The sequence below is a fragment of the Typopeltis vanoorti genome, chromosome 2 (assembly GCF_054136105.1).
Source record: "Typopeltis vanoorti isolate ZY-2024b chromosome 2, IOZ_Tvanoo_1.0, whole genome shotgun sequence".
Taxonomy (NCBI): domain Eukaryota; kingdom Metazoa; phylum Arthropoda; class Arachnida; order Uropygi; family Thelyphonidae; genus Typopeltis; species Typopeltis vanoorti.
Window position 1 is genome coordinate 34,613,522 of NC_143550.1, and position 14,993 is coordinate 34,628,514.

The window sequence follows — 14,993 nt, forward strand, 5'->3', positions numbered from 1 at the left end:
CATAAAAGTTTCAAATTCAGTGTCCGGTATGTGTAGCTCAGATATTATATGACTAATATCTATTTACTTCTGCGCTAGTTAAGGCAAATCGTTCAACATATAGTAGAAAAGAGCATTATCTGAAGTATAATATTCCATATTTATACTGCATAAAGCGCACATCAGATTTCTATATGAGTTAAAAAAATTCATGCCCACAGTAGAATACCAATCTCACCACTGTGACAAATACCAAGGGAGTTTGTTGGACAGAGGAAAGAATAAAATAGATAAACAATGACAAATGTTTGTGGGGCATTCATATCCCACATATATACTTTATTATTTTTATGGTTATTTAAAAACAGTCGCTGGGTTTTAAAAACAGTCCCATACGAACAATGCAAATTGTAGAATGAAATATTCGCGTTCAAGTTATGAAATAGCCTAAATAATATTCATACAGACGTTTGAGTCTCCCAATTCTTCAATAGTCTGAAGATAATGAAAACGGTTAAGGCTCAGTACATGTAGCTTCAAGATTTCATTTAATCATACAAACAAATTGGGCGCATTACATATTTCATAAATCTATCTTGAATTTTCAGCGCATGAACCTCTTTTTAAAAAGACCCGCATTGATTTTACCAAGAGCATGGTGGGTTATTTTTTTATCTCTCTCTAGCCATCGGCGTTAGCGGCAAAGAGCATCTTTGACTTTTCATATGATTTAGACGCTTCACTTCCTCCGACTCCTCCTTGCCTTGCTCTGCCGTAACTATTCATATTTCCTTTCGACTCCAAAACGTGTGCAGTGGGTAGATAAATCAAACTAATCAGTGGCTACGACTCGCTTTTGAAGATACGAGCTTTAAGGGGGGGAAAATCACTCTAGTTCGGGGACCGCATCGGCAGAGATGAAAACTGGCCGCTATGGAACAGCGGTTTAGGAGAGGAATGAAAACTGGGGGGGTGGCCACTTAGACAAACTTCACTAGCAAAGCTAACTACCAATCGCCTTCGTATATCGGAAGACTAACGAAGCTATTTGTGTTATCTGCCTTAGAACTGTAGGAATAAAGATGAGAAGAACAGAAAAAAATAGAAAGCTAGAAATCGCGCAGATCTCTTCGATGGAGATGAGATGAGATGAATGAAGATGAGAAAGATTTTGATTATACATATAATTAGGTAAGTTTTGTTCTTTTGTAAATTTTCTCTCAAAAAGAATTAATATCTATTGTTGTTTATTTCCTTATTGTACTAATAATACAACCGACAGATCGATGCTCGTTTTGGGCTATTTAGTTATAATGACGTTTTTGTTCATCACGGATTATACACGAATATACCAGAATATCATATAAATGTAATATTTTTTTCTTCAAATTAATTGGTGATTGTGTTTCAGAATAAGATTTTGAAAACTTTAATGATATTGACACATTTAGTAGTGGTTTTGTTTTTCATATTCTTTCTGTTAATTGAAAAATAAAATTGGGTTTGGGTTATACAATATTAGCATGGATAAGAGGATGACTGACTGACAGATATCAAAAAGTGGTATACGGGGATCTGAGTCTGCAAGGTTTAAGGTAACCAGTAGTGTACCACAAGGATCAGTGCTTGGTCGACACTGTTATTTAATCTGTACATTAATGATATTGGGAAGGATTTGACAAGCGATATACAGCTATTTGCTGATGATGCAAAGATAGGTAGGGGAATCAGGAATGTTGCTGATATGCAGTCTTTGCAGAATGATTTGAATAGGCTGGAATTGTGGGCATGGGAAAATGGGTGTCAGTTCAATGTGAGGAAATGTAAAGTCATTCACTTCGGCATGATTAGATATCCAATGTCGTATTATATTGATGGATTGGATAACTGCAAATGCTGAAACGAACGTTCACATGTAAAGATAAGGATGTTGTTTTGCCTCTTGACAAGGCCTTTATACCTCACTTGGACTATTGTGCGCAGGTCTGGTCTCCTGGTTTCCGTTGTGATTCTGATGCAACGCAGAGAGTGCAAAGGAGAGCGTTAAAATGATATCAGGATTATGGAATGCTGATTATGAAGACAGATTGACGATTTGTAGACCGCAGACACTAGCAAACAGGAGAAAGAGGGGTGATATGACTGAGACTTACAAACTTCTGAAAAAGTCATACACGATTTCAACTGATGGAATTTTTCAATTTATGGAGGGAGGATGGGGAAAGGAGAAGAGGGCATCCTTGGAAGCTGAGAATGAAGGCTGCCAAAAAGGGTGTAAGGGCCAGATTTTTCTCTCAGAGGGCGGTGCGTGATTGGAATGGATTGCCATTGGATGTTGTGAGTGCAAGTAGTGTGAATGAATTCAAGAATAAGTATGATAGCTGGTGCGTGTAGCAAATGTGGCCTCCCTTGATGAGTCTCTCTTAATAATAATAAAAAAAACCTCACACAATTATAAGCTCGTGAAACTTGGAGATTTAGCCATAATAATGATGCTATGAAACTATTCTAGGGAAGGAAAATATTTAGTCCATTCCAATTGACTTTATGAATTAATAAGACTATAAGAGAAGTATGCTATGTATACGAGTACTAATTGGTTCTAAAATAATTTCTTGGTTCCTTATTTATGAAAAACCAGATTTACGGAAGGAGTCTCTCACCACCATACGAGACCGACTAACTCACATTCGGTTGAAATGTCCGCATAAAATTTTCACGCCCTAGACGGGTTTCAAAACCAGATCTTTCCACGGCTGAGTTACCAACGATTCCATTTGGGTGGACCGGCGCTCTTTTAACCACAATGTATCGTCTATCTACAGTCGAAGCACGGTGGATGTATTTCTCAAAGTTACATAGATGTTTATTTTTATATATGAAATATTTCATTAATTTTTCGAGTTTAATTTGGAAAAAGTCAGTTTTCTATGAAGGTCTAAACACTTCTGTGAATATTTTGAACCAGAAAAATCTGATGAAATATAAAACTTAATTAGTAAAACATTGAAGTAGAAAGAATTGTCAGCCAAGCGAACACATCCACATTTAAATGTCTAACATTGGAAGAACTGTTTACTTATTCAGATATGTTATCAAGTGGAATTCTTAACGTCAGAATACTTGCTTTCAAGATAAATATACCACTGAAGAGAACAAGCAAACATATTTACATAATCAGAGCATCAAGTGCTCATTTATATAATTTAACAATAGGGACTCCGCGAAGAAAACAATAAAATAATTTCGTATTGGATACTTGAATATTCCCCGTCGATCGGCAGATCAAAAAGAAAACGGAATATTTAATGAAAACATCGGTAATCATTCACGGAGAACAAACACTTCTTAGTTAAGCACCATTAATTGAATTTCAAAGACTTACCGACTGGTAGAAAGTCCAAGATTACACACACACACACACACATATGAACAAGAGTTTGGCGAGAAGTGAATATAAACGCTTTGGGGAGAATTAATCTGCATTATGTCAGCAGGATGAAGTTACTTTTATCACTAAATGTACGATGAATTTTGGAAATAAACATTCACCTTCAATGAAATACATCACAATGCTTACCAACCAAGATAAATAAAGTTGTCTTTTAACAGGAGGGAGCATTCTTGATAATTTGAGTTGCCTAGATGAGAATGGTGCTACACGTATTAACATGTAGTGACTATTATTATAATTAAAGTATAAGTCGGAAATAAATTAATAACCGAAGGACTGAAATTGCAAAAAATTTTAATCATATCAAGTGAATTTACTAACGTTTGCAACTGTGTGTGTGTGTGTGTGTGTGTGTGTGTGTGTGTGTGTGTGTGTGTGTGTGTGTGTGTGTGTGTGTGTGTGTGTGTGTGTGTGTGTGTGTGTGTGTGTGTGTAAGAGAAGCATCACGTAGACGAAAATCAATAAAAAATGGGATGCTGTAAAAATCGTTTTGAATTCAGGACGATTTTTTAAAAATGTCTCATTTTTAGAACCCTTTTGAAAGAAAAACACTCAAAGTGTCAGAAGCTTGGCATGAATAAATATCGTTCCAGGTCTGAGTATAAAATACAAATAAAATGATTTTTTTTTCGAAGGGAAAATGCATACTTATCAATATCAATAGAGAAATCTTTGCGAGTCGTAAAGAAAATCCAGACAATTGACTGGCAGCATGTTTTTAGGCAGCGTTGTTGTTATCTGCATTCACTTTGCTACTGACTGCTTTTATACAAAACTTCATGTGTGTTACAAAAAAAGGAATTGAAGAAAGAATAGATATCATGTTGTTCTTTTAAGAAAAAAAACCTTCTAAATAGTCCTGCAATTCAAGATTTAATACAAGAGTGTGTTAAAATAGAGAATGCATTGAGATATTTCGTGTGGTTTAAGAATTAGCGGATGTTGAATTTTAATTCTATTATGTTAATCCCGTTTACTTATTTAGTTATTTATTCCGAGGGACGTAAGCATAAAATTAGAATATATTTTCATAATAGGACGGATTGAATTGACTAGTTATCCATACTTTTTGTCATAAATTCATAAGCATAATTTTTGTTCTAAAACTTACAGGCATGATTTTTGTCTTAAAATTTTCAGGTATAATTTATCATAATTTACAGATAAACAATGTAGCCATAAATTTATTGGCATTATTGTCTTAAAATTTACAGGGTTAATTTTTGTCATAAATTTTACAGACCTGCTTTTTTGTCTTAAATCAGGCATAATTGTTACCATAAAGTTTGCAGGTCCGATTTTTTTTGTCATAAAGTTTACAGACTACAAAAAGGCAAAATTTTTGTCATACATTTTACAGGCAAGAGTTTTGGTCATAAATTTATGCTCATGACATAGTCTTAAAATGTACAGGCATAATGTGCAATAATTTATAGGCATAAAAAGAATGAGTTCTTTGAAATATTCTAAGATAAGTTAAAAGAATATGCATTCTTAATTTATCAAATATTAACGTGTGTAAGGTCTATTGTTTAGGCTAATATTCAGCACGTTTCTTTGATTTCTGAATACAACAGCTGCTAGAATTCGGGTATTATGACTTTATACTAGCTATTATAAACTCTTGGTCCAAAAATGTATTTAGTAGTGCAAGATTGTGTGTGTGTGTGTGCGTCCGTCCAGAATAGGGCACAATCACCAGTTAAATGCTAAGATTATCTGAAGAATGGAACTGACGTATACGATTTAAAATTAATCACCTACCACAGGATCCCTGGTGGCGTACAAGAATTTTTCGTTGCTGTGCGCACGATGCCATTCTTAAGTGACACTCATTAGAATAGGTCACGTCATCCGTACCACAGACAGGGGCGAACACATTAGAACAACTCTCCTGGCAACGGCAGTAGGCTTGTTGAGTCCTCTTATCGACGAGACATTTGGCTCCAAAAATACAATACATTTTCTCACACGGGTCTGGAAATTGAAAGAAAATAACTATTTAATACGTATTTGAAGCTGAATGTTAATTATCAATACTATTTTATTATTAAAAGACAAATAATAACGAGAACATACATTTATTAAAAATCTTTAAATATCCGTGCTTATTCGAGGAATAAATTCAGAACATCCAACTAGAAAATGTATGACATCATTTCGTGTTCATGACCCTCTGATTTAAGATACTGATGGTGCCTAGGGATAAGTTTAATAAATCATTTAATTAAGAAGCCATTAGTAGTTCGGAACGATAAGTAGAAAGTTATGTCCAAAATTGTAAGAGTAAGTTTCTATTTGAACATTATTAAAAATTCATTATGGTGTAATTCATTTGTTCTAAATAATAAATAAAACATTGAATATTATGTTGATTTAATAAACTATGATCTTTCTCATTTTATTTCCAGTTTTGCTGAAGTTATCATTCTTGATAAAAATTTTATTATCATTCTATAATTTCGTGGATTTATAATAAGTTTGACTTATTAGCACAAATTATTATCTCTCATACGTGTTACATATGCATAGTATAATAGCGTTGTCTATAAGTTTACACGATTTGGTATTATTTAGCATAATTTAGACAAAATCAGTCCATCTTAGATGATCCTAAGATTTGCTGAGAAAGAAACTGTTACAGTGATTGCTATGGCAACAAAAAAACTGTAAAAAAGCGTCATCGAAAGATTTTAGATAACGATGAAGGGTGCATCATTTCATAGTGTTTCGTCATAATTTAAGAACTATATGTTGTCCGACAAGAATATGGATAAAATATCATGATAGAATTTTCAAATACATTTAAAATGAAATATCTAGAGATTTAAAAAATATAGAAAGAATGTTAAATTAATACAAAATGAAAAATATTATGGATTCATTCATATTTTATAGACAAATATAGAAAAAAATGTTTTGCCAAATAATATACATCTTAAAACTTAAGCTGTATATCACGGTATTTGACGATATATTTACCTAGAGTTCACTTATGATAAATTTAACTTTGACACAGAATTGTCATGATACTGAACAGTGAGTTTTTTTACCCTGTTTTGGTTTCTATCTGGTCTCTGAGGGGATCCAACAGTATGAAAGAGCTTTTAGGTCAGTGAAACCTAATCTAAGCACCAATAAAAGACCAATATAAGGTTCCTCAGTAGAATCCATGTCTTCGAAGTAGTGAAACTATTTCAACTCTGATTCCGATGGTTCTGTTCTTATAAGCCTTGATAAATTTTTCATTTTCTTTCTATGATTTGGCTATAAAATATGAATGCATCCATAATATCCTCCATTCTCTTGTCTTCTTTATGTCAAATTGAAACATTTTGGCTTTATATTTTAGAGTTCTAAATTAAATTCCAAACTATATTAGGAGCTGTCACTCATTTTAATTTTTAAATTAGCATTTACAAAATTTATTGGTAACAGAGTGAAGGTACATAAAAGAAAACATTTTAACAACTTACATATTAAAAGAAAAATTCTAGAGATTATTCCTTTGTTTAACCACATCTCACTTTCCAAAAATAAGAATATTTTAGGTTAGGCGTAATATCGTTATTTAGTATTTTAATATTCATTTTTACTTCTTTACCTTCAAGCAATTACTTTATTCTGGTATGATTTGATTTGCAAATTATGAAAACAGTGCATAACAAAAATTCTCACGTAGCGAGATTTTTAGTTAAGGTAAAATTGTTTAAAATTCTTAATGCAAGACAAAGATGAGCATACAGTAGTGGATTGTTAAGAAAATGTTAAAGAATTATAACTAACATTTACTGCAGCTTATAAATGAAGTAGTTTCAAATTATCAAAAGTAAGCTATACGACACTGTTCTTTAAGATATTTTTATAACAAGGGTTAATGACAAAAGAGGAATAAAATATAACTTTTAGGCAGAGATTATCATAAATCATAAACTGAATAATATCTTAACCTAACAATGCACATTAAGTATATATTTCCTAAAGAAGATATCGACATTTTCTAGATCCATTTTATCAGTTTGAATACTTAGGAAACCATATCTGTGTTGCCTCTGCTGCATTCACAAATACTATTTCACCATACTTTCAGGTCATTCTATTATCTGCATAACCAGCACTTAAAAAGCAGAAGTGAAAAGAATGGTTCACTCTTTTTTATTGTGCGTACTGAAGTTCAAATATTGCAGTCAGCTGCTACAGTTTCGATTGGTCTCCCGGTGGTACTGTCACCTTTCTATAACGTCAATAACTGGTGATTTATTTCATTTCAACTTTGAATGAAAGCTTCTCTTCATATACTTACATTAACATTCTCGAATGCGTTGTCGATAAGTATATTACAGTACTCGTATATTTGATGGTAATTTAAATATACAAGTACTGTAATATACTTATCGACAACGCATTCGAGAATGTTAATTTTCTTCAATTAAGTGTTTCATTCAAAACATTTAATTGAAGAAAAAGTATCAAACATGACCTTATACCTTATAAATAAAGACTGGCTTAAAGGAGCGAAGCAAGAATGCTTTTCATTTTCCCCGTTATCTGTAGAGGACAGTGTAGGGATAAGGTTTTTTGAGCTATTAAATTAAAGCTCTGATCATGGCAAGAGGGTAACAACAATAGCCGAGCCTCAGTTAGAACTTCATTGCCTACAGCATTGCCATCCATTACCCTCCAAGGGTATTAATCACCACATCTCACGATCGATTTCCATCATCAAACGTCCTTATAAGGACTGGCTTAAAGGGGCGAAGCAAGAATGCTTTTCATCTTCCCCGTTATCTGTAGAGGACAGTGTAGGGATAAGGTGTTATTGAGCTATTAAAGCTTTGACCATCGCAGAAGGGTAACAGCCATAGCTGAGCCTCAGTTAGAACTTCATTGGCTACAGCACTGCAATCCATTACCCTCTAAGCGTATTGATCACCGCATCGCACGGGCGATCCATCTTCATCCTCCCCTCATCAAACGTTCTTAAAAGAACTGGGCGATGGACTGAGTCCTTGACTCTTTATCCCGTCATCTGAATGAAGAAAATCTGTGTGGATGGAGTGTTATTGAGCTAAAAAGCTCTAGTCATGGCTGGGTAACGGCAATAGCCGAGCCTCAGTTAAAACTTCATTGGCTACAGCATTGCCATTTGTCACCCTGGAAGTCCTAAAAATGACTTTGTTCATTATTCATATTTCATTTTTTTCCCCCTCATCAAACGTGATACAATATCTGAAGTTGATATTTGAATGCTATGTAAGAAAAATAGTGGTGTGAATTTTTATAATTGCAAATATCAGTTAATATCATCAAATAATAAGGTGAATTTTTTATTAAAATAATTCATTAACAATCTTTATTAATAATATTTATCAATAAAATTTTGCCATAATTTTATTGGCCTGAATTAGAGTTGTAAGTAATATATTCTTATTCTTATAAAAATAAATGAATAGAAATTAAAAACTACTCGAACCAAGATATAAGCTTTGTGAAAAATAATATCACTATTTTAATCATGATTATTGTTTTGATTTTTTTTTATTCAAATCAGATTTAAAATGCTGTACGAGTTTCGAAATAAACTCTCTCTCAGAATGAATGTTGAAGTTTCTAATACATATGTTTTGAAAGTGGAAAACCAGTATTTATAAACTGACAGATAATTATAAAAAATGACAGATTAATATTTCAATTGATTATGGATTTGGTATACACTAGACAAGTTTCGCACATTATTTATCAAAATATATCATGCCCTACAAGCATTTGAATTATTAAATAAGTGTAATACGAAAATCCATTTAACCGAAAATGCCTGTAAAACGAGCTTCTCTGCATGACAGCTGTCTTGCAGTGAAATCATCCATGCAGGGATAGAGCCGATCTAGAGCCAGATATAGCAAGGCATCTCAATATCAATAATTTTATTTGTAATGACTTTTTAAAATTAATTGGTCAAAATATAAAGAGTAGAACATATCGAATTGTTGACGGTAATGTAACTTAAGGAACATCAAACTCGAAATAGCACTGTTAATATTATGTCATATTTTAGCTCTTCATCGTCAAATTTTTCACACAAAATAACTTAATTGAAATGTGTCAAAAATTTCAGATCATTTCAGCATACGAACATCAAATTAACTTGAACAATTTGGAATCCTGAAACAACTGTCTTCATCTGTTAAATCTCTTTTATGAAATACTAGGTTTCACGAGCCCATACCACGCCTTGACTAAGGCAGCAGCCTCAACCCAACATTTCCGCTATCTTCGACAACGCCCATGAGTTCAGCAACAAAAGTTAAAACTCATTATCGTTTCTTAAATCAAACCCCTAAAACCATACCGGGCTATTTTTATTTTTTCCTCCTCCTCATTTTAGTACTGTAACTCAATATGACGCTCTCTCATCAGTTGACGCTGTTCTTTCTCTTTTTCGTAGCCTTTTCACACTTCATTGATGATTTAGTTAGCAATTTGAGCTTATCGGATGTTCACGCTTGCGGCAATAATGCATGCGGCTTACCATGATAAGAAAGTGAGATGCATCTAATGGCATCTTGGGAGTGTTTGTGTACACATTTTTACCGAGACATATTTAGTTTTTGTCATGTCCTATCTACCAGTCCAATGTACACATAAAATTTTTAACAACCATTTTGCGAATACAGGAAGTTGTAATTTAAATACCCTGAAGTGTACTTCCGGAAAATATACGAAACATTTCATGCGTTAAGAGAGAAATTAGCTTGCTAACTACACGTAACAAGAAAGCGGATACTCTGGTCATCAATTGGTTTTCCCATCATTGGAAGTAAATGGTGTAGATTACCTTATGAGAACACAGGTGTTATCCTATTTATTACAAGCTGTTTGGGTTTGTTACTCACACGATGGTATTCTCATTACATTAATATTATTTCCATTAGTCAGTTATACATCTACCTAAACCTTTATTCATATAAGATCAATAAAACGTGGGAAGTTGTTCCTGTCTATTATTTAAACTACAATTTATAATTCTTACACCGAAAACTTTACTTTGCACAGACACTATCTAGTTATTCATAATGCACAACACAGTATTTGTGTCAACAAAGTAAATATAATATTTCGGATCAATAGAAATAATCTGTTTTTATTAAAGTTTACAGTTTCCATAAAATCAATAGATTATCGTGCTAACACAATATTATCAGAAAGTTTTGTGAGCATCACTACCGTATGCCTAGTGAGTAACTGAAGGTCATATAAAGCCACAGCGAGAGAATGAGAGGGTGTTTCGTTCAAGTCTGTTCCAGCCCACTTCAATGAACTGATGGCACTCCTGTTGCGGTGAACATAAATCGACTCCACACTAGTGTTCGCCATAATGGTGGCTACAAAAGAGGAGTGGTCCTTCATCTGAACACCTTATGAACGTGAAGGACAGAATGCTATGGAATGTGATAAGCAAATGGAAAGGAAACCAACGGAATACCATTGGTTTCCTTTCCCACAATGAGTATTGCTTCTACCATTTCATATTCAGATGAAATGTAATGATACTCAATTTAATACATTCATAGGATAGATTACACATCATGATTGTGAACTAATTTTCTTGATCAGGTGTAATATGCGGGATTATTCCCTTATTTTGATAATATATTATTCATAAATGAATGTATTCTCGGTGAGCTGTCAATCTGTGCCGGACCGGCAAAGACCATGAATGTTTCTTCATTTGTTATCCATCAGTACCATTGATCAACAGAGAACGTTTTCTTCATTTGTGAAAATAAATAAATAAAGTAGTTGCAGTTTTTGCTTAATAAAAAACTTTCATTTTTAGTTTGAATAATGCACATTTCATATAGGAATATGATAAAGAATATAGTTCTTTGTTTGTTGTAGATTCCTAGATACAATTTGGTTAAAGAAGTTTGGTCAGTCCTGAAGATACTTCAGGCGCAAACTTTGTTTGCTTACACTTCGATAAAGGATTAAACTAAATTTATTACAGTTTGGTTAAATTTGTTTAATATAACATCACAGCTTGTAAGGCAGGATAAGAACCATCGGTGTATTTATTAACACAAGTGACTCCACCTATTCTTCAAGGGTAAAGTGGTAATTTCTTACGAAATGAGAATTTTACACTAAGTGCATATGAAACTTTTTTATAAGTTCTCAAGGTTTGTCCATGTTGTTAACAGTTAAAATAAGAAACACCAAAAAAATTACCAACATAAGATGGTATACTAGGACATAAGATGGTAGTAAATTACTTCTAAGGATTAAGAAATATCAAGACGGTATTCCAGTTATGTGAAAAAAGGAAATTTTTCTTTTGAAAGAGCAAGCAAAGTTCAAGATGGAAAGAAACTAATTATTATCTTTTTACGCGAAATAATTATCCATCTCCATCCAAATTCCTGTTCAGTGACTTAAACAATCACATTACCCACTCATTACTTCCTTTCGATAATCGAATCGTGTTATGTAGATCCGGTTGCCGTGACAACCGCTGGATGTTTGGAAGTAGGCTAAGGCAGGCCCTTTTGCTATTTATTTCTTACTCGAAATAACATGAGATGGAGACAGTAGCTCATTACAAGCCGAACTACATGCGCCCCGCTTTTTCAATGTGAACAGACGATGAACTTTCCAGCAGGAGAGAAAGTACCGTAGACTCGTGCATGTCATTACGACCAGTACGGTAATGAAGAAGCATCAAAATATACTACGAAATATTTCATATTCATTTGTGTGTGAGAGGGAGAGAGAGAAAGAGATCGGGTTTAGATGCTTATACAGATATTTTCTCCGAACTTTTACTGGAATGAAAAGAGAGAAAAAAATTATAACTATCGTTTTGAAAAGTTTGAAATAGACATACCTCGAGAGTTTGAAGATAAATATTTAATGGAATTATGAAGTTGCACGGAAAGGCTAATTTCAACATCGCATTTATCCAGTTGGCAGAAGGCGTGGTGAAAAGTGTGCGCTTGTGGAATATCATTAATATCTGAAAACAGACTTTAATGGCGCCTACTTCTAACCATTAGCTATGTTTTCAGTTCCCATGTAATGACAAAAAAATCCATTGCTTGAAAAAATAGGCAAACAACAGGTGTAACTTGCATTTATAGCAGTGTCAGCTGAATAAATATTTGAATTATTTATAGCCTACTAATAATATCTTTAATGTTTATCACAATTCTGAAAACATAAAAATATCATTTGTTTCAAACTCCCTTTTAATGTAGGACCACAGTAGATATAATAACAGCCATAAAATTATAAAATTGAGTCACATTCCTGAAATATACACGTACACAGGAATTACAATATTAAGAATGTTTAGTCAGCAAATTTCTAGACCGGTGATTCGAATGTATAGGCTTAATCAGCAATTCCATTAGTAGAATTTCTTGCGATACATTGTTGTCTTCCTTGATAGGAGCTTGTCACCAATATGGTCTTCTTAAAGTCTACAAAACTAGACTTTTCTCTTTTGCTCCAGGGATGCTACGTTATCCCTTGAGCAACTGCTGTTAATCCTTTGGAAATCACAAAAATAACCAATGACTACAGTTTTGATTTATCTTTTCAATTCACTCGGTTATTTTTCCTCCCTTTAAATTAACATTTCAAATTTACGCTCATATAATTTTTTATTTAGTTTTTCATACCTTTCACGACTCTATTCAACAATATTTTCTTGTTATGTATTCTTAAAAATTCTAACTGCATGCTTTTTAAATCTAGTAATAAGTTTCGTTCCCTTTTCTTTTCCTTGCATTCAGGTTCTATGCAGTTCTATGAATAATCTCTCGTATTTGCCTTCATTAAAATGTTTTCAAAAGATTGTATCTGCAGTTAATCAATGCCTAACGTTCAAGGTTTAATATTCATTGCATTCTGATAAACACACATCACAAATTAGCCATTTTTGAATAAATATACGAATATAAATATCGTTTTGTAAGTCTGGATAATCAATACCCTGCTGTTTTCAAACTATACGTGTGCTAATCCTAAATCTAGACTTTTAATCCCCTTACACATTAATTTTTGGTGTTTGCGTTTAACTTTTAAAAGGAAACTATCTATCAACTACAAACTTCTGAACGGGAATACTGTCCGTTCGTTCTGCATATGCAGTTAACTAAACGACGCAATATTTACAGAATAAACCTGCATTATTCGTAGAAAATGACTTTTCCATACATGGAATTTTAGTTCGTTTTTTTTACCTCTATGAAGGGATGAATTGTTTCGTTCATTTCATATAATTCGACTTTAGGTTATATAACACCTGCGCAAATTCCCGCCCTGTTTTATATGTTCTGTAAGTTCCGAATGATGATCTTTTCGGCCTGGTGTGTGCAACATTCCTCCTTTTGAAAGAAATTACAGGACATGGAAACACAAGAAAAAATTAACCTACCTTCTCACAAAGCTTATTGTCTCTCTCCTACCATTTTTGAGCTTGAGAAACACATCTTCTTTGGTTGACTTTCACATCTAGCTTATCCGGGCATAAACACGTCACATCATTTTAATATCCACAGCCTCCTCTTCTTCAACATCCAAACATCTTGGTATTCTTTTTGTTTTGAACATTACTTCTCTTACTCAACCCCTTATTATCACATAAATTCAAAATCCACCCTACCTTAGAACATTGTTCTAACATTTGGGGCCTCGAATCTCCCTCAGAATGTGTCAGTGTTAGAGAACCATTCATTTAATAGAAGGACCCGGATCTACTGATGCTCCTCGCTTTCTCATAGGCGCTCTGTTTCTGAATTAACATGTAAGAACACGGGTAGCTTCTGATCAAGATACACATACAGTTCAGCTCCAAATTATCGAGCCAGCTTCTTATTTTATTCCTTCATTTCGTCTTCCTCTATTCTTTGGAACAGCCTTCTCCATGCCGTGTTCTCCAATGAATACAACTTCCAGCTCCGATTAGGTATAACTAAAATGATTTAATAATTTCATATTTAACTATAGAGCGCTCTTAATTTTTCCGAAGATGAGATAGTCAGTCTCGTTTTGCGTGAAGAAAAGGGCGAAACCCCGCCACATCCGCACGAGACTGACTATCTCATCTTCGGTTGAAATGTCGTTTTCAACACTGATTTCTAAACCGAATCTTTCCAACCAACATTAATCTTTCCTTTCCAATATTAATTCCCAGTTAAGATTTAGATTCAATGTTATTTAACTATCAAAGACTGATCAATATTTTCGAGAGAATGAATACCAGTATAAAAAAACATAAATTAACCTTCATTGTTTAATCTTTTGCAACTTCCAATAACACGTTTTAAAAATGAGAATAAAAATAATACTGATGACAGGAAAAGTTTAATTAGTCCATTGTTAAAAGATAACGCCACCTCGTGTGAAGACGTGGCATATCTGAATAATTGCTAATCAGAAGACTACGATGTCAGTCTTGCAGAAATATCTTTTTATGTAATAGAATATAAAGACAGAGAAACCGGTCCTCAGAGATGATGAATCCCTAATACATACTTAATTATGTGATATAATTAAG

General features: G+C 33.4%; 1 protein-coding gene across 4 annotated transcripts in view; it reads right to left on the reverse strand.

Moving 5' to 3' along the window:
* LOC150108916 (agrin-like) overlaps positions 1–14,993 on the reverse strand; it is a 610,886-nt gene that overhangs the window by 142,198 nt on the left and 453,695 nt on the right. For all 4 annotated transcript variants that reach the window (XM_090404266.1, XM_090404257.1, XM_090404260.1 and 1 more), the window contains exon 3: positions 5,198–5,410. In XM_090404266.1, coding sequence (XP_090260392.1) covers positions 5,198–5,410 — 213 coding nt within the window. The remainder of the gene's footprint in view (positions 1–5,197; positions 5,411–14,993) is intronic.